The sequence below is a fragment of the Ictalurus furcatus genome, chromosome 1 (genome assembly GCF_023375685.1).
Source record: "Ictalurus furcatus strain D&B chromosome 1, Billie_1.0, whole genome shotgun sequence".
NCBI classification, from domain to species: domain Eukaryota; kingdom Metazoa; phylum Chordata; class Actinopteri; order Siluriformes; family Ictaluridae; genus Ictalurus; species Ictalurus furcatus.
Window position 1 is genome coordinate 12,119,679 of NC_071255.1, and position 24,221 is coordinate 12,143,899.

Below are 24,221 nucleotides of genomic sequence, written 5' to 3' on the forward strand. Positions count from 1 at the left end.
CATCGAGTAAAACATCAAGATCTATTTTTAAATAAGGATTAAAGAGGTTTCTAGAAAACATGTCTACAACTGAAAACTTTGACGATAAGACACTACAACATAGCTGAAACAGCTTTCCAGGTCAAATTTCAGGTTATCCTGCAAACAAACTCAGGGACTTCAGATGTGCTAACAAACAAGAATGAACTGACATTAACCATGAACTAAGTAAAAGAGATTAGAAGAAGCAGAAGGGTGGACTAACAAAGTAGAAACCATGAACCAAGTAGCAACAGCCTTTACACCTCCAAAAGCAGACATGGAAGCTAAGCTAACTGACCAAGCATGCCTGTCTCACAGAGATAGTATTCGAATCCATGGCATCTCTGAGTAGGCAGAGTGTAATAGCATGACACATTTTCTGGATACTTAACTGAGAGAAGTGCTTGGTTTTTCACAAGCTGTTCAACGTACAATAATAATAAAAAACATTATCAGTGTATTAAGTATAGGAAACAATGACCATATAAGGAAAGGAAAGGACAAAAATGAGACCGCTGTTGTATGTAATTCTCATCTTATTATTCAGTTATTCATCCTACAGCATATTATATAGTATAGTAACTATAGAAAACCAAATAGGAAAAGTGTGCTGTTACCAGATTGAGGAATGTAATTTTAAGGGCTTAAGTGATCATCCAAGTTGCATTAAGCTTGTGAATGTTAAATATAGCTGAAAGTTAAATATAACCAATTTAAATGACATTCAATTACATCCCAAATTTGATGTATAACAGGTGCCATCTTTAGATCTTTGGATGTCCTATGGATGTCCAGTAATCACCTACTGAGGTCTGATCTCCAGTGGTGATAATACTTCTTGATCTTGCCTAGAGAGATCTAGCTCTATAGAACTTCTCACTGTGGCAATGCAGCACAATGAGTTTCCAAAAGCTTTAGCACATACAATACAATTTATAGTTTAGGGCCAGTGAAGGTTCAGTGGTCAAAGTGTTGTTCAGTGACCGTGCAGCTGAGTGTCCAAATCAATGGACTGCCAGAGAGCAACTGTTGCGCCTTCATTGCTAAACTGCTCAACACTACACAAAAAGGGTTTCTCAAGAGTTCTTACTTGCCAAGATTTTAAAATCAGAGTGATGGTCCTCTAACAGGTGTAGAGATTATTTGAGTAATTCTATTTCATTACTATACTTTAAGTATTAATTTGGTATATTAATACTTTACTTGGGGCGGATGTGGTTCAAGTGGTAGAGCGGGTTGTCCACTAATCGTAGGGTTGGCAGTTTGATTCCCAGCCCACATGACTCCACATACCGAAGTGTCCTTGGGCAAGACACTGAACCCCAAGCTGCTCCTGATGGCAAGCTAACGCCTTGCATGGCAGCTTTGCTACCATTGGTGCATGAGTGTGTGTGAATGGGTGAATGAGACACAGTGTAAAGCGCTTTGGATAAAAGTGCTATATAAGTGCACCATTTTACTTGAGTGTCAGTAAAATCGAATACTTGTACACTTACTTAATTACATTCCCAAGAAAAAAAAAATGACATGTTAAAGTCATGTTTACATTTTACATGTTTGTTTGATTCTCATTACAATTTTCGAAGGTCTTTTCTTCTCTCATTCAGCCAATGACTATAAATGCTAACTACGGGGGCAAATACATTTTCACACAGGCTCAGTTAGTGTTGGATAACTTTTTTTGCTTCAATAAATAACATTATCATTTAAAAAACTATATTTTGTGTTTACTCAGGTTGCCTTTGTTTGATCTTAAAGTTTGTTTTAATTTCTGAAACAATTTAGTATGAGGTATAAAAACAGGAAATGTTTTTTTATAAATATAATAAAGTAAATATAATAAAATATTATAAAATAAAAATCAGGATGGGGAAAATACTTTTTCACGGGACTGTAACTGGATCTATAAAAGAAACTGTCGTTAAAAGAGACACATACTGCTGAAGCCTCTTTGGAAGTCTGAACTTAAAGGGTGAATCTCTTGTGTAATGTAGCCCATAAAATTCATTTGAAAACATGGCATGAGTGAGATTTTGGCCCTGGGGAACTGTCAGAGCCAGAATTCACAGACCATGATGACAGTACTGGCATTTCTACCTGTGTGTGTGTGTGTGTGTGTGTGTGTGTGTGTGTGTGTTTTCCAGTGTATTCCAGTGTTTCTGGGAACATAGTGGAATATATGAATTAGATATCTCAAGTATTACAAATATATACAATGTTTATGGAAACACAACTTGGGGGTTGGAGGTCCTCATAACAAAAAAACCTTTTGTTTAAAATGTAGAAACATAAGCTATTTAGTATATATATATATATATATATATATATATATATATATATATATATATATATATATATATATATATATATAATTTATTTTTTTTGCTGTCAAGTTAAAATAATCAAATAGGGTCTTGAAAGATCATTATTAAATGGTAGCGTGGAAAGAGAGAAAGAGTGAGAGAGAAGTAATGCCTGTTGATTTGACCTCTGAGATTTGTGCTTTGCTCTGGACTGAAGCTTTAGGTAACTGTATTGAACTGACAGTTCTCCATGCTCCGTGTGAGCAATGAAGAGACGTGAATAAATGAGTGCATGAAAGAATGAAGGAGGGAGTGAGCTGGAAAAGCAGACGGTTGTGACAGTGTGAGGGAGTGCAGGGCAGGACAGTACGAGGTGCTGATGTGTTAGACAGTGTTAGATGGGGCTGTTACTATTTCTAGAAGCGACTCCACCGAGGCTTGCTGTGCACCTCTCGTTGAACTGCAGCGCTGATGGAGAGACACTGCCAAAAGAGCTTGGTTCAGAATCAAGAAATTATCTGTAAAAAGAAATACAGTGTTTCTGAAAAACAACAACAACAAAATTGCGTAATGGAGTCACCGGCTTTTGGGAAGGGACAGGATGTGAGTTTAGCTTGAATATGTAGCTTGATGGATTGAGGCCAGGAATTGAGGAATTGGACTTGGTTTCACATGTCTGAAATGAGCCACTAAATCCCTGAGCAACATTAATCTGATACCTTGGCTGCGTAGCTGTGTTTAGTAACATTTTGTCACACATTGTCCTAGACAGGATTTGTCTTTCATGTCTTCATGGACTATTTTTTTTTTTTTCAGTGATTTGAATTTATAATGGTAGTGTTTAATCATGCGTGACAGTACCAAATAAGAAAAACCTTTTTATTAGAACATTTCACCTCAGACATTGTCGACATACAGTAAATGAAGTTGCACTACATACATCAAACATTTAATAACAAACTCATGTTGCTACACACAGAATTTAACAGATTTTTCACTACAAGCTTATATTCAGGAAAATATAAAATAAATCTCTTTTTTTTTTTTAGAATCTCAAAATTCCCATTTATATTAAAATTCCATAATTAAAAATAGACATTGTCTTTGATTGTTTCAGTAATTCTAGATTAGCTGCACTCAGCAATGGTGTCTACAGCAGGAACCTTATTAGAGTCAGTTTACATGTTAAGCATGCTTGTAAATTCCTCACTATTAACACGCTTATTATGTTTCCTGCCATAGTCATATTTTTATTGTTTATCTGGTGTGCATGGAAGGTGGTGTATCCGTCAGTTCCTTTGCAACATTTTAGAGAGATAAACAAGCTTGTGCAATTTCAGCATGCGTGAGGTTATACACTTTTTGAACATCATATAACATCCAAATGTCAACATGTCATCCATCCATCCATCCATTTTCTATAACGTTCATCCTACAAAGGGTCACGGGGAGCCTGGACCCTATCCCAGGTAACTCGGGGCATAAGACGGTGGACACACATACACTCACACACCCATTCACGTACTAGGAACAATTTGGAAATGCCAATCACAATGCATGTTTTTGGACTTGGGGAGGAAACCCCCAAAGCACGAGGAGAACATGCAAACACCATGTACACAGGGCAGAGACAGGATTTGATCCCCCAACCCTGGCGGTGCGAGGAAATGGATCACCTAAATTGAGTGTTACTGCAATTAATTAGTACATAGAATTAGTACGTAGTTGCCATAGCAACTCTGCAGAGTGCATTTCCATAAACCATCTGATTATAATGTATATTCATATTTTTATATCATTATATGTATATTTATATATCAGCATGTCTCACTCATATACAAAACAGTCACATCACAGTATGATGACAAAACTATATTCCAAACTATAAACACTTGTCAGTATAAAATATATTTTTGGACAGCAGCTTCCCTCATTCTATCTCTCCCTTTTCCTTTCCATCTCTATGTCTTTCTCCACTCCTCCTCCACCTAGTATCTTCCTGGCTTCCTCCTGTGCCTCCTGCAGTCTCCTCTTCTCTTCTTTCTCTGTTTTCAAAAGCCAGGGTCCCCCGAGGTAGGAGAGGATCTCATCAGGCATGGCACGGTGACAGGGCAGTGGGTGCAGCAGTCTCCTGAGCAAAGTGAGAGCTAAAGTGCTTAAAGATTCAAATTGAGAAGGTACGGCCACTGCTGCCTCGTCCCCTCCAGTGTCCCTTCCTCTTTTCTTGCTATCAGTTTGCTTGTTCTGTCCCATTTCACCCTCCTCCTTTCCTTTAACATTGTTGAACCAGTTACAGAATTGGTGGTAACCTGGGTCATCTGATGTGCTCTCCTCCCATGGGAAACAACTGGTCAGCAGGCAGTATGTGAGGATCCCGAGGGCCCAACTGTCCAAACTGGGCTCCACTGGCATCCAGATATCTTCTGTCTCCTCTTTCTGCTGGTTTACTGCATTTTTTCTTGTCTTGCTCTTGGCCTGTTCAACCTCAGGCACGCAGAAAGGGGATTCGTACCAGACAGCACGCACTTGGGTTCCGTGAGGACGTACGAGACCAAAGTCACCTAGTTTGACCCAGCGGCAGTTTGGAGCACACAGGAACACGTTCTCTGGTTTAATGTCACGGTGCACAAAGCCCAGGGAGTGCAAGTAAGACACAGCACCACTTAACTGGGACATCACACTCTGAGCCTGCACCTCACTCACCCCCACCTAGAGAGAGAGTGAGAGAGAGAGAGAGAGAGAGAGAGAGAGAGAGAGAGAGAGAGAGAGAGAGAGAGAGAGAAAGCAATGCATAATATGAGAGGAACAGATAAAAAATTCAGCTAGAGAAATCCTGGAAATTCAATATTCTGTATGGCCTCTGTTTAGTACTAGTGTGTCCTCAGATAGCAGTGGGCTGATGACAGGACCAGGTGTTTTTGCTGTGGTGGAAGAACACATGTACCATGCGCATATGCCTGTGCGTGCCTTGGCCTCTATCCTCCCTGAAGAAATTTTTCAGCGCTGCTATTCATCTTAATGTAATTACATCACTATAGTATGTGTCTAATGTCAATCTTTATATGTGATATTTTAGATGCGGTATATCTGTGTTAGAAAACATCAGAACACTAACTCATCTCCACATGTCTTAGGGTATGCTTAAGGAGAATTTGCAAATAAGCGAAACAAAATGCAACCTGAGTCTGAGCAGAGTCTAAATTACACACAACTAGCTTTCATGTCCATCCATCCATCCATCCATTTTCATTTCCTGGAGCCTATCCCAGGGGACTTGGGGCACAAGGCGGGGGATAACCTGGACGGGGCACCAACCCATCACAGGGCACAATTGCACACACACTAACACACTATGGACAAATTAGAGATGCCATTCAGCCTACAATTGGACTGGGGGAGGGAACCGGAGTACGTGGAGGAATACCTGGGGAATTGAATCCCCATCCCCAGCAGTGCAAGACAAATGTGCTAACCACTAAGCCACTGTGGCCTCCTATTAGCTTTCATGCTTTTATTCATGCTTAGTTTAACTCACATCTGACACAATAGCATCGTAGAGATCTCCATAGAGAGCAGCCTGCTGAGCGAAGATATAGTGGGATGGCGTAGAGAAAAAGATTCCAAGGGCACGTGTGAGAGAGGGATGAGTGCAGAAGGAGAGGGAGAGGTTGTATTCACGCAGAAAGGTGTGGAGAGTTGTAGAGCAGCGAGGGAAGAACTTCAGTGCCATAGGTGTGCCTGGAGATCAAGGAGATCAAAGATTATCCCTTGAATCATACAATGATTTACAACTGGTCATGAAATTTAGCACCCCAAGGTTTTTGCCTGAAAGAAGAAAAATATCTGATTTACTGTCCATTTTACTTTAAAAACTAAAATGTAAAAATAAGATCTTGCAACAAGACAATAGCCAAAACATGAGTCAAAACAGAATAAATTTCACCTTGACCCTCTCAGTCCATTCATCAATCCCTCCATTTTCCATACTGTTTATCCTACAGTGTCACGGGGAGCCTAGAGCCTATCCCAGGGAACTTGGGGCACAAGGCGGGGTACACACACATTCACACACACATTCACACACTACAGACAATTTGGAAATGCCAATCAGGCTACAATGCATGTTTTTGGACTGGGGGAGGAAACTGGAGTACCTAGAGGAAACCCCCGAAGCACAGGGAGAGCATCCAAACTCCGTGCACACAGGGTGGAGGCAGGATTTGAGCCCCCGACCCCAGAGGTCCGAGGCAAACATGCTAAACACTAAGTCACTGTGCCCCCCTAGCCTCTCAGTCTCCAGACCTAATTTAAAAAAGGCATGCATGACCTGGCAGTTATAACAGATGTGTCAGAGAATAGACAAAGACTGACCAAGCAATCAGATATGTAATATTAAAACTGAGAAGATTCAACAGCTGAATCCAGCAGGACACACACACAAAAAGGTTGGAGGCAGTTATGCAGTTCTAAAGGCAAGGGATGGACATACAAGAGTATTTATATGACATTCAGAAAGAATGACTGACTTTTGAACTGATAACATTTTTATTTTTGCATTATTAATATCCTAACATGCACTGTTTCACCATTGATGAAGCATCTGTGAAACCTAACAGACTAAATGACTATATGAATTAAATGTTCTGATCTTTTTTATTTTGTGCTAAGAGTACGCTTCATCTCTATGTGGTCAAAACAGAGAGTTACTTCAGTTACCTAAAAAACAAAGGTTCAAACAAACAACTTTTATTTGCTCTTCATATTCTCTAAACCAGGGGTCAACTGACACAGTGTTTCAGCAGATTGAACTGAATTACTTGAAAATATACTGTAGTAGAGACAATAAACATATGAAAGACTAGCTGTAGTTCAGCGACTCTACAGGGTATCTCAAAAGTCGGATGTCTTCCAAAAGTTTTCATACATTTTTTTTTTTCTCAGATAGCCTTTAAGAATGCCTTTGACAAAAGAAGAACGTACTGAAATCATTCTTGTGGCTGGATCGGGACTCTGTCACAGGGTTGCAATGGACTTTAAGAGGAAACATGGCAAGCGCATCACACACACAACACTGTTGCCAAACTTAACAAATTCAAAAAGACTGGAAGTGTTGCGGACAAACCAAGAAGTGGACGTCCACAAACATCCACTGAATAAGGGACAACCTACGTGGTGCTAGCAAACATAATCCCCTATATATGGAGACTTTTGTGACACCCTGTAGATTTCAAAACATGAAGCAGCATGGTAGCAGATCCTCTGGTGAGGTTTGTCCAAATGCATACATTTATGTACATTTTAAGCTGAAGGATGTTCATCAGACCAGAAACAGGGCTAAAGACATTAGTTCAAAGACATCATGGATAGACGTTTATAGAGTTTTCATTTTGTTTACCGTCTCTCTTCTGATTAGTGAACTGACAACATGGATTGTTTGAAAAAGGTTTATGGCAAAAACAAATTGCACAGGGAAGTATGTGTTTATTCTATCTTCAAAACACTCATCTGTTGTGTCTGTGGCGCTGCTAAAAACTAACCCCCAAGCACCACAAAAAACAAAACACAACTGCTTCCCACAGTCTTATTTAGAGTGATGAACTAATCCTTAATGGTGAAGCATTAAAAGATAACTGATTGTCAACATTCAGTCATTCAAACCTTTGAAAGCAAGGATCTTTTATATAACTGGACATTTGTCAATTTTATTTGAATACCCATGGTCTAAAGCAGTGGCCATCAACCTTCTTCCTTGAGAGCTACGTTCCTGTAGGCTTTATCTCCAATCAAACTCTAACACACCTGTTTTAGTTGATCAATAACTTCTTCAGACAGTGATTAGATGGTCAGGTGGGCACGATTATAGTTGGAACTAAAGTCTTCAGGTAGATTTCCAGGAACAACGTTGGTGATCACTGGTTTAAAGAATTACAAAGTGGTGTGTTTTCTCTTGTATCACCAACCTCTCTTTTTGTGCACAGCCAGCATGACTTTCCCGTATGACCCCTCTCCAAGCTTCTTGATTACTCGAAAATGCTCTGAGGTCACCATCGGCGTCATACACTGAGCTGTGAGATAGCACAGCTCATCCAGATCTCGTGCGGCGTCCTGATAACAAAGCAACACACCACATATTCTGTGTCAGTTCTCAGAAGGTGTTGGTCTGACAACGTCAACGTGGGGGGGAAAAAACATACAGTCTTTAAGTGTGTACGCCCATATAGGATTTCCCGCCTGTCAGTCAGTAAACTGGCTTGCTACACTGTACCGTCAATCAGGCGGAGAACATGGAACACACAATAGCAGTAGACTATTAATGCTTACAGCTGCTCAAAATAGTCATAACAGTCATCAGACATTCTTCTAATCTTCATGTAACATAAAACTCATTGTCTAAACCTGACTATATTTATCGCTGACCTTTCCTAAGTAGAAGTCTTTTGTATATATACATATGGGTTGATAACTGTTCATTTAAGGATGTTTGCCATGCCGCCATATCCCTTACAGTGTCTAATAACTCTATGCAGCTGCATTGCTCCCCAAAGACCACACACAAGCAGCATGCTGTCTAATTGGATGGCTTTAACTGGTATTTCGTTATTAGCGAGTTTGAATGAGTGTTATGGGAGACTGTAGTGTGTACTGCAGACACGAAGTGTGTTCTGTGTTGCTAGGTTGTGTGAAGTGGGCAATGCAAGCCATTTTTCCCTTGTTGATAGGAAGTCTCCAGAAGTAGCCTTTGATGCACTGCCAAACGTAGATGCACATCCCGTAACCCATTGCCTTTTCCATGCAAGCTGGCTCTCTGAGATCTAAAATAAGATTCAAGATCAGCCTGACCTGGTCAAACTTCACAAATTGTCAATATTGATAAAGATACTTATTTTCTTTTATTCATAAGCTGATTCTAGATCACTCATCTTCTAGTGTAATCATTTTATTTTGGAAGGTCAGAACTTACTGTAGAGTCAGGTAAATTTTTGGCAAGGCATGGTAGCATTTGTTAGAGTCATTTTGTTACAGATCATGTGGATTTTTAAAAATTATTATTAATGAGCTAGATCACTAACTTTCTTCCAGTATATTTAATATGGCTGTGTCTTACAAATGTGTGTGTGTGTGTGTGTGTGTGTGTGTGTGTGTGTGTGTGTGTATATATATATAAATATAAATATATATACACACACACACACACACACATATATATATATATATATATATATATATATATATATATATATATATATATATATATATATATATATATATATACACACACATTCATGTGTAGTTTATTGGAAGCCCAGAAGCTTGGTAAACTTAGCAAAGCATGTTAATGCCTTTCCACTAGCTTCATAGCTCTTCCACACACATGCAGAGAGTCTTTTTTGTACTTTTATGTTTCTTTCACCTGGAAATGTGAATGTTGAATACCTTTAAGACACAATTCTGAGCGTTATGGTATGTACCTTAAACAGACTTGGAAGCAGGTTCTACAGACCAAAGCTGAAGTGATGAAGCATGGTGTAGTTCTGGATGCTCACTTAGTAAAATTGATCATTTAAGGAATATAGTAAAAGTGAGACTGTAGCTCTCGTTACAAGATACCAAGAAAATGATCCGAAAACTCACTGATCTGTTAGATCATATTAGATCAGTTTTAGATCACTCTAAAACTAAAATAAAAACATTATTACTAGTTCTTCAAACTTTTATTGTTATAGTGCCCCATACATCTCTGAATGTCTGATAAACTTAATTACCTTAACTCGTGGTTTAAGATGATTTAGTGCTAGCCTTCTCCATATTCCACTCCATATGAAACTTAAAAAGAGTGGTGAAGCAGCCTTTTATTTTTATGCACTAAAGCGCTGGAACACATTACCATTAAACACTCATTGGTTTCCATCTATTACTGATAAAACAAAATAATATAGTAATAGCTCAAAACATTTTAACTTTAGAATTGAACCATATGTTATTATGTCCCATACTTTTACTGGAGTGGTACTTTTATTTTAATTTTACATATCTACCAATCTTACTATTTTATGTTTGACTACCTTTTGTTTTGTTCACTTTAAAGTAATTTGAGCAAAAAGGATATAAGCAGTGCTAAATAAAGTGTATTATTATAATTGATTCCATATTATTATTATTATTATTATTATTATTATGAAATATTAAACATTCACTCCCCCAGGTAAAAGAAATAAACTAAAAGTATGAAAGACATCCCCTTGAAGACAGCTGCTATAGAATCACCACCTCAGTGACAAGCAAAAGTACCTTTACTACCTTTACGGTGCATTTGAACTAGTTTTAATTATTAACATGAAAACAGAAGGCAGTGAACTACTTTACACAAAATATCATACATTAGTACAATACAAATATGTAAATGGTCAAATTGACAATTAAAGTGATCAAGATGATGACTGTCTGATGTCTATAGACATAGGTATCTTCATTGGTGATCCACTGCAAGGTCTGTAGTCATTTTTAGTTCCTACTTTTTTTTCCAGCAACATTTTGCCTTCTGTCTTCTCTTCAGTGAGCGAAATGCATACTCAGCAGTGTTTAATGCAGGCTATTCATTACGAAAAGGTTTACTTAAAAAAAACCATTTCTGATTGATTATTCTTACTATCCTTATTGTTCATTTGATTTTATCCTCATAGCAGTTGTAATGGTAATCTGGTAATCTCTTAAATATCCTGGTACCCTGAAACGTTTCTGATTCTGTTATAAATGTGGTTGAAAATAAATACGTTGCACTGAATCAGACTTGCTAAAGTTTAGAACCAAAGCAATAAGAAACTGTTAGTGTCCTTTATATTTTGTCACATTCACTTTTGTGTCAGTGCACCTGTCATAACATCACATGCTGCTGACCCTGCTGGCATTTTGTCCCTGTAATATAAGGCACAGCAGGTCCCACCGGTATACACACTGTGATGCCTTTGTAACACCTTGGCCATGCTTTGGTATGGCAAGAATCATTGTGATTTAATTATTAATATATCATTTGCTTTCTTCTCACATCAAGTCTACTGCACATGCTAGTGTTTTATTAAATACCCTTTTTATATGAGGTAAAGGATCTTACAAGCTTTCAGATCAGTTTTGAACAATTCACTCATTCATATACAGCCTTGGTTACTGGCTAGGACTGCAAACTGATTACTACTACTACTACTAGTCTGTCTAAAACAAATAAACAACAAATAGAAATAAGGGTTAAGAATGAATGGGAGACAGACCCTTAAATACCAAGGTCTCAGTGTTACAATAATTGCAAAAGAGGATTTTACTTACAGACATGGCTGAACAGCCAGATAAGTTCTCTTAGAAAATCTTTGCACGTCTTCACTCTGTCCTGTCCATTTGTATAGGATGGTACCCTTGTCTACTATCTAAATGTGAGTACAGTGGACCTCTGTGAATGTACAGCTATCAGCTACGTTTTGGAATGACTACAAGTGTCTGAGTGTCTACTCCTACCAGTCTGTTGCACCATGCATCCAGCATGTGTGTGTGAGTGTGTGCGGTTTTATAGGCCTTTGATTGGTGTACTCACTAGCTTGCTGATCTGTGTGTCTCATTAGGCCCTACCCGTCCCACAACTTCTCCCATTCGCTCATGCTGCCTTTCACTGCTTGGCTCTCTCTCTCGCTCTAAATACTCTTGGCTGCTTTCTGCACCATAGCTATGACATGTCCCTGTATGACTCTCACACACTCGCTGTCTTACTCTCCTAATCCACTCTCAAATTTTCCCCTCCGTTTTCATGTCACCCTCTCACTCTCTCCTGTCTCGCCCTTTAAGTCTTAGTAAGTGAATTCCTCACAGTGATTTAGCTTTGAGTTCTAATCAACAGCATTCCTGATTAAGCATGACTGAAATAGATAAGAAGATGTTTCCCCCGAGAAAGTCTAATTAGACTTGGGCTACTGCTCTCCAGGTTCAGTGTGAGCATGTTAGTGTTACACTCAAATTGAATCACCTAAATTTTGATGCTTTCAAGTTTCATTAAAAAAAAAAAAAAAATATATATATATATATATATATATATATATACATATATTTAACATTAATATTTTTTAAATACGCTAACAATACATTACAACGATACTAACAATACTTCAACTTTGACTTGAATGCACTGTGCAAGGACTTAATTTGTGTTCCTTGAGCACCAATATTGCAAAAAATGAGCAAATTTTTACACCAAAACTCTGGTGTCTAAAAAAAAATTATGATAAAAAGAAAGACTTACACCATGACCTACAGTTTTGAATCGTAAACAAATGTTGCTTTATTATTTTGCTTTATTAATATAAAGGAAATGCAACATGATGCAAGGAATGCAAGATGATATAATCCATTTTGTATTTGGGCTAAGCACAATGACAAATGTTAGACAATGACATGTTTGTAATTTTTCAATGCTTTTTTCAGTTCAGTGTTCGGTGAAGACAAACTCCAAGAAAAGAACAATATACAGTATAAAGTTATGTAAGTCATCAAATTCTGCATTTAAATTCCATCTGTCTCCATTCCACTGGTTTCATATTTACCCCCTGTTTTAGAAGAACGTAAGGCATACAAATGTTTTTCTTGGCATTAGGCTTACCACTGCAACCTAAGGCTATCAACTCTATCGACTCAGCTGAACACAAGCATTCTGCCACTGGTTTGATTGACAAAACGAACAGCTGATACTTTCACCTAATGTTTCATTACAGCCATCTCCTGGCCTGGGACCAAATCCTCCTCTCACATCTGCCAGCTTTCACACTGCCTGTCGCAACCCCTTTGCCTTCACCTTCTCAAATGGATTTCCCATGATACAAACTTGGCCAACTGTATGTAACACAAGACAAACAGTCCCTGTTATCACAACCGTGGCCATGCAGCTACTTCCAGCTGGCGTATTGTTCATCAAGTGGCCATGGCAGCATTGGTGTGTTTACTAATCCTCTAAATCATAAAGTAAAGAGTCATTAGCAATTGTTACATGATGTTGATAGAAATATTTTGGGTGTAAATACCATATGTGAACTATCCCAAGCAGTGCTAAATAAACACAATGAAAAGTACACTATTGTTTATGGTGATAAATATTTGTGGTAGGAATTGGCATTGATATCGCAGTTGAATCACAATCACAATCGCAATCTTGCCACACAATGGGAATTCCACCACACACTGATTTTGCTTCTGTTTTTTTTTGTTTGTTTGTTTTGTTTTTTCAAACCCCAGCCTTTCTCAAATCACTCCACATACTCTGGCCATTTAATACACTTTCACTACTGAAACAACATTGTTTCCTTTTTTTTTAAAAAAGGTTTTTCTTGTATTGTTTTCCAGTTGTTGTCCAGAGACCCCAGTAATATCTAGAAATGTGCATAATTTCTCAGCTTGAAAACATTTCTGAGCCAAAATTCAGAAACATTGCACTGTTCATTTTAAAGAGCATGCAGAAAGCATACTTTTAAATAATTGACCTCGTGCAGCCCTCATGTTTTGCTCCTACTGGGGGTCTTCACCAGGTCAGATTGACTCAGGACATAACTGGGGGGGGGTGGTTTAAAACACCACCAACATGAAAACATGCTATCTAACTTCCTTATGAACAGTAATGATGACAAATCTGGTTAATATTTGAAATTGACCTCTGCTAGAGCCCATTTAACAATGATGCTTTTGTGTGGTATAAGCAATGATTCAACTCATCTGCAGCATTAATCATGTTTTACTTCTAAAACCTAAATGAAACCAGGTTTTCATGAATATTGATAACTACTGTGTTTGGTAAATGGCGTACTTATATAGCGCTTTTATCCAAAGCGCTTTACACTGTGTCTCATTCACCCATTCACACACACATCAATGGTAGTAGAGCTGCCATGCAAGGCGCTAACTTGCCATCGGGAGCAACTTGGGGTTCAGTGTCTTGCCCAAGGACACTTCAGCATGTGGAGTCACATGGGCTTGGAATCAAACCACCAACTCTACGATTAGTGGACAACCCGCCCTACCACCTGAGCCACAGCCTGTATTTTCTCTATCTTATTATATTCAAAGTAGTATTGTATATGACAAAACAAATGTCAGCTATAAAGAACAAATAGAAAACACCAAATCAAATGTGCATTGTTTATTATTTTTTATTTCAGTTTTGTTTACACAACAGTGAATCACATCCTTTTGAAATAACATCAGCTAAAACAGAATGTGTTTGCATTTATGTCTACTATAGATGAACTATAATAATGAACTTGAGTACTGGAAAAACAAACATCATTCGAATGTGCACGCCGGTTTGTACAGCAGATGATGAACAAAAACATGATGAACAGTGTGTGCATTGCAAATATACTTGCTGCAATTGGTACATGCATTTTAGTGTCCTTTGTCCTTTGTATGCACTCATGGCAAAGCTTCCTATTTTTTGCCATCAGCTGCAATTTACAATGGTGAAAAGTCTTTGATAGACTCGTAATACTCCATACAGACCAATAACACAAAATTAACTTATATAACATGAACTTATAATTTATAACTTATAATTCGTTATAATTTCATATTTATGAAAACCTGATTGTTTTCAAGTACTCTTTAGTACTTGAAGATCAGATTGACCCGAGGACCTTATAAAGGATGTAGATGTGTAGGAGGGGTGTAGGATGTGTGTCTAATTTTTTTCCCCCTTGTACTTGAAAATTAGCCAAAGCCACAGAGTTTCAGTTGGACAAAATGACTTGTTCTATATTTTTGCTTTTATCAAAAATGATAAATGGGTCAATTTGACGTGAGGGCTGTATGAGAGTTTAACCATCATTCATATAAAGAGTGTAACACAGTGCCACTATCTGTATCTGTATCTGTTTAGTCCTCCAAATAGTCATATCTGCAATTGGATTTAAACTCATAAAGGGTGTGGCCAGATGTGAAAGTTGTATTTTTTTTCATTTATTTTCTTTTTTTCTTTCAAATCGTGATGAATGTTTGAACACTGTATGCATTGCTGTAAACGCATTATTCACATTCAGGTTAGTGAAATATTTCTTCATCCTGTAGACTTCAAATCTGATCTGAAAGTATTGCATTACTTTTTAGTCGCATCTTGCAGGATCCCAGTCCTGGGTATATAATAAATTCGTATTTGGTTACATCCCTATGTATATGTTTTCTGTCTGGGTGAATATGCACCATTAAAATAATAGAACACTGTTATAATGAGTGCATATAACCGCTAATAACATACAGTATATGTGTGTTCAATATAATATAGCATGTGTTGGTTTCTTGAAGAGGTCCCTAACATGAAGCAGGGCATTGCCTCTAAGTGGATGATGTGTATTACAGCAGCAGATGACACTTGAGCATATGGTGCATGGGTACAGGCAAATAAGAGAAGGTGCTTATGTAAAATATTCATAACTCAGACACCTTGCATAATAATAGGTTATAGTTACAGCCCCTAGGATTGTTGGAAGTTAACAGGCGTGAATGAAATAGATTGTATCAGTTCATGTCAAGCTTACTTATGAGGAGTTATTTTTAGATGGCTTTAACCTTTCATTACATGAGTAGTAGACAGCCTGCTAGCCTGAATGGTTTATGTAGAACACAGATTCTCAGTTTCAGTTTTTGAGAACACCATATCCACAAGTGGCTTTATAATGTGATTAAATGTTGAATCAGTAATGTGCAAGGTCCACAGAACTGGGATTATCAATTACTAGTGTACAGTATTTCTGATATTTTATATAAATTATTTATAAACAAATTCATGAAGCTCATTATGTATCATGAAGCTCAGCTCTGCTCCTAGGTTATCCTAACTGCAGTTTGTTTCAATTGTTTGATCAGGTTATGAAGGGCCTTATAATAAGCTTTACCTGATGAGTTGGATCAGATATGTTGAATTAGAAAGAACAGAACAGTCCAAGATATTGGAGCTATAATTTGACTACAATCATAATTACCCTTAGTTTTAGAAGAATGTAAGGTATGTTTTTATTGCCGCGTTTCCCTCATGCTTAGGACTGCAGTCTGATCTTCTTTGGATAGGATCCAGATACAAGATTTCATTCATTCATCTTGAATAACCACTATATTCTGGTCAGGAACGCAGTGGATCTGGAGCCTATCCCAGGAATAAATAAATAGAAACCCTCATAGAATGTGTCATGGTCCCTGTGGATATTTACTGATAATTTGTTGTCTTCTACTGGTGGCATGCTATGTCTAGTGGATACCATTCAGGGCCAGTAATGGTAATGGTTTTAATGGTTAGCTGATGACTTGTATATAAACCATCAGCTAACATTATAATACTGTTATAATGGTATTTGTAGTGGAAACCATTAGAATTTCTGATGGTTTCTATTGTTGTTTTTTCTTCTTCAGCAGGGGGGAATACACCATGGTTGGTACACCAGTCCATCACAGGGCACCATGCATGCACTCCTTCACATCTGGGGACTTTAGAGGCTTTAGAGTAGCCAATCAACCATGTTTTTGGGAGATGGAAAGAAACCAGAGAACCCCGAAGAACAAATATCAGATTTGGGCAAAATAAGTTAAACTAAAGCTAAGCTAAAGTACAGTAAGAACTTAATTTAACAGGCTACCTTGCATATTTATTTACTGGAATAAAGTTGGTTTGACGTTAGATATTCGATATTCTCAGAAATGCGGAAATTAAGGGACCGTCTCTAAAGTTACATACAACATTGTTATACACGTTTCTAACTTCAATAGCATTTGAAGGGAATGACTTACAGTCACACAGCCAACTGTAAAGTGTTCATCTAGGTGTCAGGAATGATGCACACCTTTTAGATTTTTGATATTTAACAAAATAAACTATTAAATCATATATAAATATTGCCATTTATTTTATTACTGCATGGGCTCATACACAAAATATACCATAATTTAAAGCTCAATAGCATTTGAAGGGAATGATGTACCATCACAAATCCAACTGGAAAGTGTTCATCTAGGTGTCAGGTATGACACACACCTTCTAGATTTTTGATATTTATTAAAATGAGCTATTAAATCATATGTAAATTAGACATGTATTTCACTACAGAATGGGCTCATACACAAAATATACCATTATTTAAAGCTCAATAGCATTTGAAGGGAATGATGTACATTCACACAACCAACTGTAAAGTGTTCGACTAGGTGTCAGGTATGACGCACACCTTTTAGATTTTTGATATTTAACCCTACAATGCATGAACCAAAAAAAAAAACCTTCACGAATGCATAAAGGGGGTCAAAATGACCCGTACTAGATTGAATGGTTTTCTTCAATAAATAGATGTCCTATTGTGTGACTGTACATCATTCCCATAAAATGCTACTGAGCTTTAAATTATGGTATATTTCGTGTATGGGCCCATTGTGCAATGAAATTCATGGCAATATTTACATGTGATTTAATAGTTTATTTTAATAAATATCAGAAATCTAAAAGGTGTGCTTCATACCTGACACCTAGATGAACACTTTATAGTTGGCTTCATGACTGTACATCATTCCCTTCAAATGGTATTGAGCTTTAAATTATGGCTATTTTGTGTATGACCCCATTCGGTAGTGAAATTCATATCTAATTTACATATGATTTAATAGCTTATTTTGTTAAATATCAAAAATCTAAGAGATGTGCATTATAGCTGACACCTAGATGAACACTTTACAGTTGTTTGTTTGACTGTACATCATTCCCTTCAAATGCTATTGAAGTTAGAAACGTGTTTAACAATGTCGTATGTAACTTTAGAGACGGTCCCTTAATTTCCGCATATCCGCGAATATCTAACGTCCAACGTCAAGCCAACTTTATTCCAGTTATTTATTTGTTGTTCCTTCATGCCTACATATAAACTGCCCATAGTAACCAATAGTTAATGTATATGTATTTAAAAGTATTGTCTGTACTATGGGTAGTAGTCTTCTTATTAGCTGCCAACCATGTAACCATTCATTCTAAATAACAAACAAAAACAGGATAAACAGCATTAAAAAAAAAATCTAAATTGCTTGCGTGTCTTAATTTGCTAAGACATTTCACATCCCATAATAGAAACACTGAACGTTTCGATCTACATGCATTCTTATGCTAGGGGGTGCGGCTGGTTCTGCTGGGCTTCACAGACAGGAAGCGGAAGTGCCGCCATCTCCTTGTATCAAGCAACACCAGGGTCAACGTTTGCATGGTAACGTTACAGTACCTTTAAATTATGAATCTTGGACAGACGAGACACATTAAAGAAAGTTATTATCAAGTGACACTATCACAAAAATAAGACGAGCTGCATACTGCCCTACTAAACAGTACGCTGCTAAAGCTGGCGTAATATCTTCGGCATACTATTTAGTAAGATAGCATGCGGTTTTAGAAAGCGACCAAAGCGAAATCCCAAATACCTCAGTCATGGACTTGTAGTGGACTATATAGGGCGTAGAAGCCGTTTACTTCGTGCGCTGTGTAGTGCACATTGCGTAGTGGAGCAGGGAGCTATTTGGGATTCCGCCCTTGACTCTGATTGCACGAAGAACTGCTAAGTTTCGTTAGCGCTGCACCGAGCCCCAGCTTTTTTACCGCTGCATATCTCCGGAACACCGGGGTCATACATGGCTCGTTTTCAATTAATGTTGTGACGGATTATTTTATTTCTTCGCTCCTCTCGATACGTGTCGATGTCTTTAACCTGACGGCTCCAGATTTGAACGGTAAGTAGGGTGTGCTAAGCTAACACATTAGCGCGCTGCCCCTCTGATAAGACAGTGCCAGTATGACTTTATCTTAAGCTCGCTAACTCTGAGTGGAGAGGTATGCTTGACCGAATGAAAGGTGACGGCTAACTTTTTTTTTTTAACTTTACTTTTTTTTTTTTTTTTAACTCGCAAGTTATTTCATTTTTTCCTCCCGCTGTCCTTAAGTGAGGTAACTTTGTTCTGTATTTGGCTAACATTCTTTATTTTCTTTTGCTGCTAGCTGGTTGGTTCGGTTAGTTAGATCTGGGTGGGAGGCTAGCTGGCTAAAGTCAGGAGGGTGTGTTGTGCGGTTTCAGGCTGTCAAAAGACACCAGCAGCCACTGTTTGAATGTCATTTTACAAGATATCTCTGAATTCGTATCGTTTATTTATTTATTTACTTACTTAATATTTTTATTTATTTATTTATTTATAAATACATTTTGTCACGAGTTTATTTTCTGTTTGGTCTTCTGACAGGTTGTGTGTTATCAGATGGCTAGCTAATGTTGGGCGCTCTTGTTAGCATGTTAGGCGTGTGTTACTCTTACCGAAATGACCAATAATTAATAATAATAATAATAATAATATTTATTGAATTTGTTAGTGCTATTAATTATTTAACGAGCGTTCACTTTTCGTAGAAAAATTGACTCCGGTTACTACAAAAAAAAAAAAAGCTCATTGCTAATCAACTGTTGCTTCTCGAGGCCACTTGTTAGCTTGATAACTTCGTGTCCTGTTGTGATTTGATGATTTATTCGCAAGTTTGATGTTAGTTTCAGTTCGGACCTGAGCAGAAATGATGGGAAAAGAGTTTTCTATCAGTGCACTGATAATTTACTAAAGCCTCTGGGACTTTGCTCTGATTTTTGCCAGCTCGACTTTGGAGCTGTTATCGGGTTTCAGTGTTATACAATCATTATTTATACAGTGTGTCATCTGCCACTCCTTATAATCAGTCCTGTAGTCGTTTCACACAGGACAGGGATCCTTGTTACGTTTAAGCTGCTGTTGTGTTTTTTTCTTTTCTTTCTATAAACCTCACTGAAGTCCTTGGGTGATTCATTTTTTGTCATTTAAACACTAAAGACATTTGGGGTCCATACAGTATAGGAATAAAGAGCTATAGGTATATCTATTGAGCACGGTGTAGTATACATGTAGACGTACGGTTTCTGTAGATTGTAATGTGATGTTTTATGAAGGACATGTTAATAATAAGGTGGCGTCAAATGTGACAGTTTGACCTTGAGTCTGAATCTAGGTGGTCACTTGGTTTCCTGCTATTCTGAATGAAAGAGTAATACTGGATGACTCTTCTTCTTTACACAGTCATTGAGTTTCCTTTATCAGTCCCCCCCAGGATTTTTCGAACCCAGGAATTAACGTAAAGTCAAGGAAACGGTGCAATATTGGGAGGCGCTCGCCATCTTTCAAAATTGCCACAGGTTTCACGCAGATTTTGGGCCAAGACGTCATTCAGTCTTCGATTCTCGTGCGGCGAACATGGTAAAGCTGAAAGGTCTTATTTACCAACATACATCACTACGAAATGATGTTTGATTTTCGCACAATTGCAAATTCGCCGATTCACAAAAAAAATTTGCATCGCAAATTTGCCAAAAAAAACCGCAGCATAAATGAGCATTTTTGGCCACGCAAATCACAAAAAAAGAAACTCTCTGTAAAATCCTGTACAGATTGATTTTATGAGTCTCTTAGTGAAGTTTTGGGAATGTGTTCCTAAGTCATTCCAAAATAAAAATTCCCTCAAAATTTACACAGCACAGCTGATTTGCATTTATTCACGCCTACAAATATAAAAAGCTCTGAGCTGAAGACGACAAAATTCCGACTAAACGGGGAAAGAGCGCACCCTAAGCATGGCGTGAGAGAAATCTTCCCATAATGCAACTCGGCTGATTCAGCGTGTTGGCTGTCACAGGCATACACTTAAGCCCTGTCCACGTGTGTATTGGTACTTTTGAAAACGTTACCTCTATTTGAACAGGATGAAATTTACATGGGGTTGTGGGATAATTCCGGATCTGGATCGGCCTTGTTTTTATTTGTGTCTGTCCTCGTTTAAGAAAATTACAGGCTGAATTACGTACTGTTGTGTTTTTTTTGGGGGGGGGGTTAGGAGGAGGAAAAAACAAGCAATGCACATGGGTATGCCAGTATAATTTTTCATGACTGATATGTTTAGAGATTATTTCTGTAGCTACAGTGCAGGTTGCAAGAGTAGAACATGTTGCCTTATTGACTCGTGCAGTTGAGAGCTGTAACAATGCTATATCTGAAAATTGTGCTAGCCGTTTTTCGGTATTGAGTGTGTGGCGGAAGCTGTCTGATTTTCTATGCAGATAATAAACAGCTGCTTGTCATATTTAGTCTCGTAACAGTTGTACGATTGACCCGCCGTCAGATATGAGTCACTTCCCAGTTCGTGAAACTAAAAATGGATTTACGAATGCTTTGATAATTTTTTTATTGTGTTTTCACGTTGTTGCTGGAACCTTAGTTTGCCCCAAACTGAAATAAGCACCAGCGTCTCTTCTCTTCTCCAGTGCCTCTTCGACTGCTTGGATGCCATGTTGCGAATGGAGCGTGATCATGTAACGCAGAGATCTGAATTCATATGAAATACAACCCGCTAGAAATGCAGTTCTGTTGTGGTAACTTTTATTGCTGACCGGATGTGGTTGTTTTATCACCGAGGAGATGTGTAAAATTTTATTACAAACATCCCTCTGATAAAGGAACACAATAGGGCTGTATTAACAGTTCCCTCCAAAAGTATTGGAACAGCATGGCCAGTTCATTTGCTGTATACTGAAGACATTTGGGTTTGAGATCAAAAGATCAATTTGAGACAGTAAATCAGAATTTCAGCTTTCATTTCCTGATATTTACAGCTAGATGTGTTAGACATGTGTTAACCTTGTGTTTGAACCCACCAAATTAAGTGGTCAAAAATATTGGAATGTGACTGTCTGGTGTTTCTTGCTGCCCAGGTGTGCCCTGTTAGATTGACTGTTTAATTAATTACATGGTCGGAATGTCTGTTCTTGGTTTGAGCCCTGAGTTTTGCCTGTAAAGATTGCTTTTGTTGTTAAAAAGGATGAACCAACATGAAAACCAGAGAGCTGTCTATGGGAGAAAATCTCAAGCAGAAATATTGTGAGAGCTGTGAAGAAAAACCCCAAAACAGTTAGTGACATCATCAACTTCCTCCACAGGGCAGGTTTGAAGGTATCACAATCCACCGTTCAAAGAAGACCAAGAGAAGTCCAGAGGCGATACCACAAGATGCAAACCACTCCTCAGCAGTACGAATCAGAAGGCCCGATTGGAATTCGCAAAGAAATACACAGCCGAGCCACAAACGTCCTGGAATCAAGATTAACCTCTGCCAAAGTGATGGAAAGGCCAAAGTGTGGGGAAAGAAAGAATCTGCTCATGATCCAAAACATATAAGCTCATCTGTGAAACATGGTGGAGGTAGTGTAACGGCATGGGCTTGCATGGCTGCATCTGGAAAAGGATCACTAATCATTATTGATGATGTAACTCATGATGGTAGCAGCGGAATTAATTCAGAAGTTTACAGGAAAATTTTGCCTGCCAATTTACAGAGAAATACATCCATATTAATCGGGAGGAACTTCATCATGGAGCAAGACAATGATCCAAAACATACTGCCAACTCAATAAAGGCAAAAGTGGAAGGTTTTAGACTGGCCAAGTCAATCACCAGACCGTAACCCAATTGATCAGCATTTCACCTCCTGAAGAGAAGACTGAAGGGAGAAACCCCCAGAAACAAACAACAACTGAAAGACGCTTTGGTACATGCCTAGAAAAGCATCACAAATGAAGAATGCAGCAGTTTGGTGCGGTCAGTGGGTCACTGGCTGGTTGGGCAACTGTATTTTCTTTGTGTTTTTACTGTTTTCGTGTGGACGGTAAAAACATCTGCTTCTCAAAACACTGATGTCACAGCGTCAACCTGGGCATATTCACTGTGTGATGACCGTCTAGGTTGTTACATTATGGACTGTAATTTGGTTTGCAATTTAATTTCACTTTCTTTTATTATTACACCCTTGTGCTGAAGCAGCAGAATGTGCTGCAAGCTGTGCTACTCCTGAATCCACTGCTCCGCTGCTACAAAGCACACTGCAAGGTTTTGGATAAGACCCAAGTAGAGAAGTAGTTCCACCTCATCATCAGGCCACGTGAATCCGCGTTTTTGATGTTTTTCTTTTTCAAACGTTTTGCCAATCTTGACCCTGGGCAGGATAAAACGCTTACTGAAGATGGATGGATGAATGAACTTTTAGCCGTGTTGGTGTGTTTCCTCTTTTCTAACACTCGATACATGGCTTTCAGTGGTGTTCCTGAGGCGTTTTGCGTACATATGGACAGGGCTGAACTCTTCCTCCTTCTATACCCTGTCATTACTTTTGTCGTAATTGAACGGCTAATCTTATTTGTTTTCAAGTTACGGATTTGTTTTGTATCGCTTCCTTTCAAGCCATTAATAAGAAATGAGTTTCACAACACGTTTATTAAATCTGTGCGTGTAATTGAAACATCTGAGTGATTAGAACTTGACAGTATAATGTGTATATAAAGCTGCAGTAACTCGTCACCAGTTATACGATTTGACGTCGATCAGCCGAGGTTTACATTAGTAAGTCTCCTTATACGTAAATTTAGACAAACTCGGAAGCTCTCGTAGATTACGAATGGGTTTTTTTATTTCTGGATTGTCATGAATATCGCACGTCTTGTGTAAATGCATCTTCGAACAGTTTACGAATAAATGCGTTCATATCCAAGCAATAATTGAGGCCCGTTGTGTGAGACTGAAGCTGAAATGCGCCTGTGTTATTTTATGAGAGATCAATTTACTGGGTATAAATATCACCTAGCTAATTCTCACAAAAGTGGTTAATGTCTCACTTACATTTTGCAACTTTAACACATTATTAAAATATTCATATTTGAAATTCATATCAATTGTAATTTCCATTTGACTTTTTTTTTTTACTTCATAATGTTATTAACCAACCAACAATATAACAACACATTAGG

At 38.0% G+C, this 24,221-nt stretch overlaps 2 protein-coding genes across 3 annotated transcripts in view; one reads left to right on the plus strand and one right to left on the minus strand.

Annotated features, from left to right (window-relative positions):
• Window positions 1-3,459: 3,459 nt before the first annotated feature.
• sbk3 (SH3 domain binding kinase family, member 3) lies at window positions 3,460-12,152 on the minus strand. The gene is made up of 4 exons (XM_053625964.1): window positions 11,643-12,152; window positions 8,285-8,429; window positions 5,860-6,062; window positions 3,460-5,033 (listed from the first exon to the last, which is right to left on the minus strand). Exons 1-4 carry the CDS (start codon window positions 11,646-11,648, stop codon window positions 4,260-4,262), a joined length of 1,128 nt encoding a protein of 375 aa, XP_053481939.1. The 5' UTR covers window positions 11,649-12,152; the 3' UTR covers window positions 3,460-4,259.
• Window positions 12,153-18,598: 6,446 nt separating this feature from the next.
• epn1a (epsin 1a) overlaps window positions 18,599-24,221 on the plus strand; it is a 29,479-nt gene continuing 23,856 nt past the window's right edge. The window contains exon 1 of one of the 2 annotated variants that reach the window (XM_053625976.1): window positions 18,599-19,091. The gene's annotated coding sequence lies outside the window, so the exon portion shown is untranslated. The remainder of the gene's footprint in view (window positions 19,092-24,221) is intronic. The other variant, XM_053625985.1, reaches the window with a different exon arrangement.

Coding starts and splice junctions, on each gene's coding strand:
- sbk3 (XM_053625964.1), bottom strand. Junction 6,063..8,284: donor GGCTGTGCACAAAAAGAGAG/GTTGGTGATACA, acceptor CTTGATCTCCAG/GCACACCTATGGCACTGAAG. Junction 5,034..5,859: donor ACGATGCTATTGTGTCAGAT/GTGAGTTAAACT, acceptor CTCTCTCTCTAG/GTGGGGGTGAGTGAGGTGCA.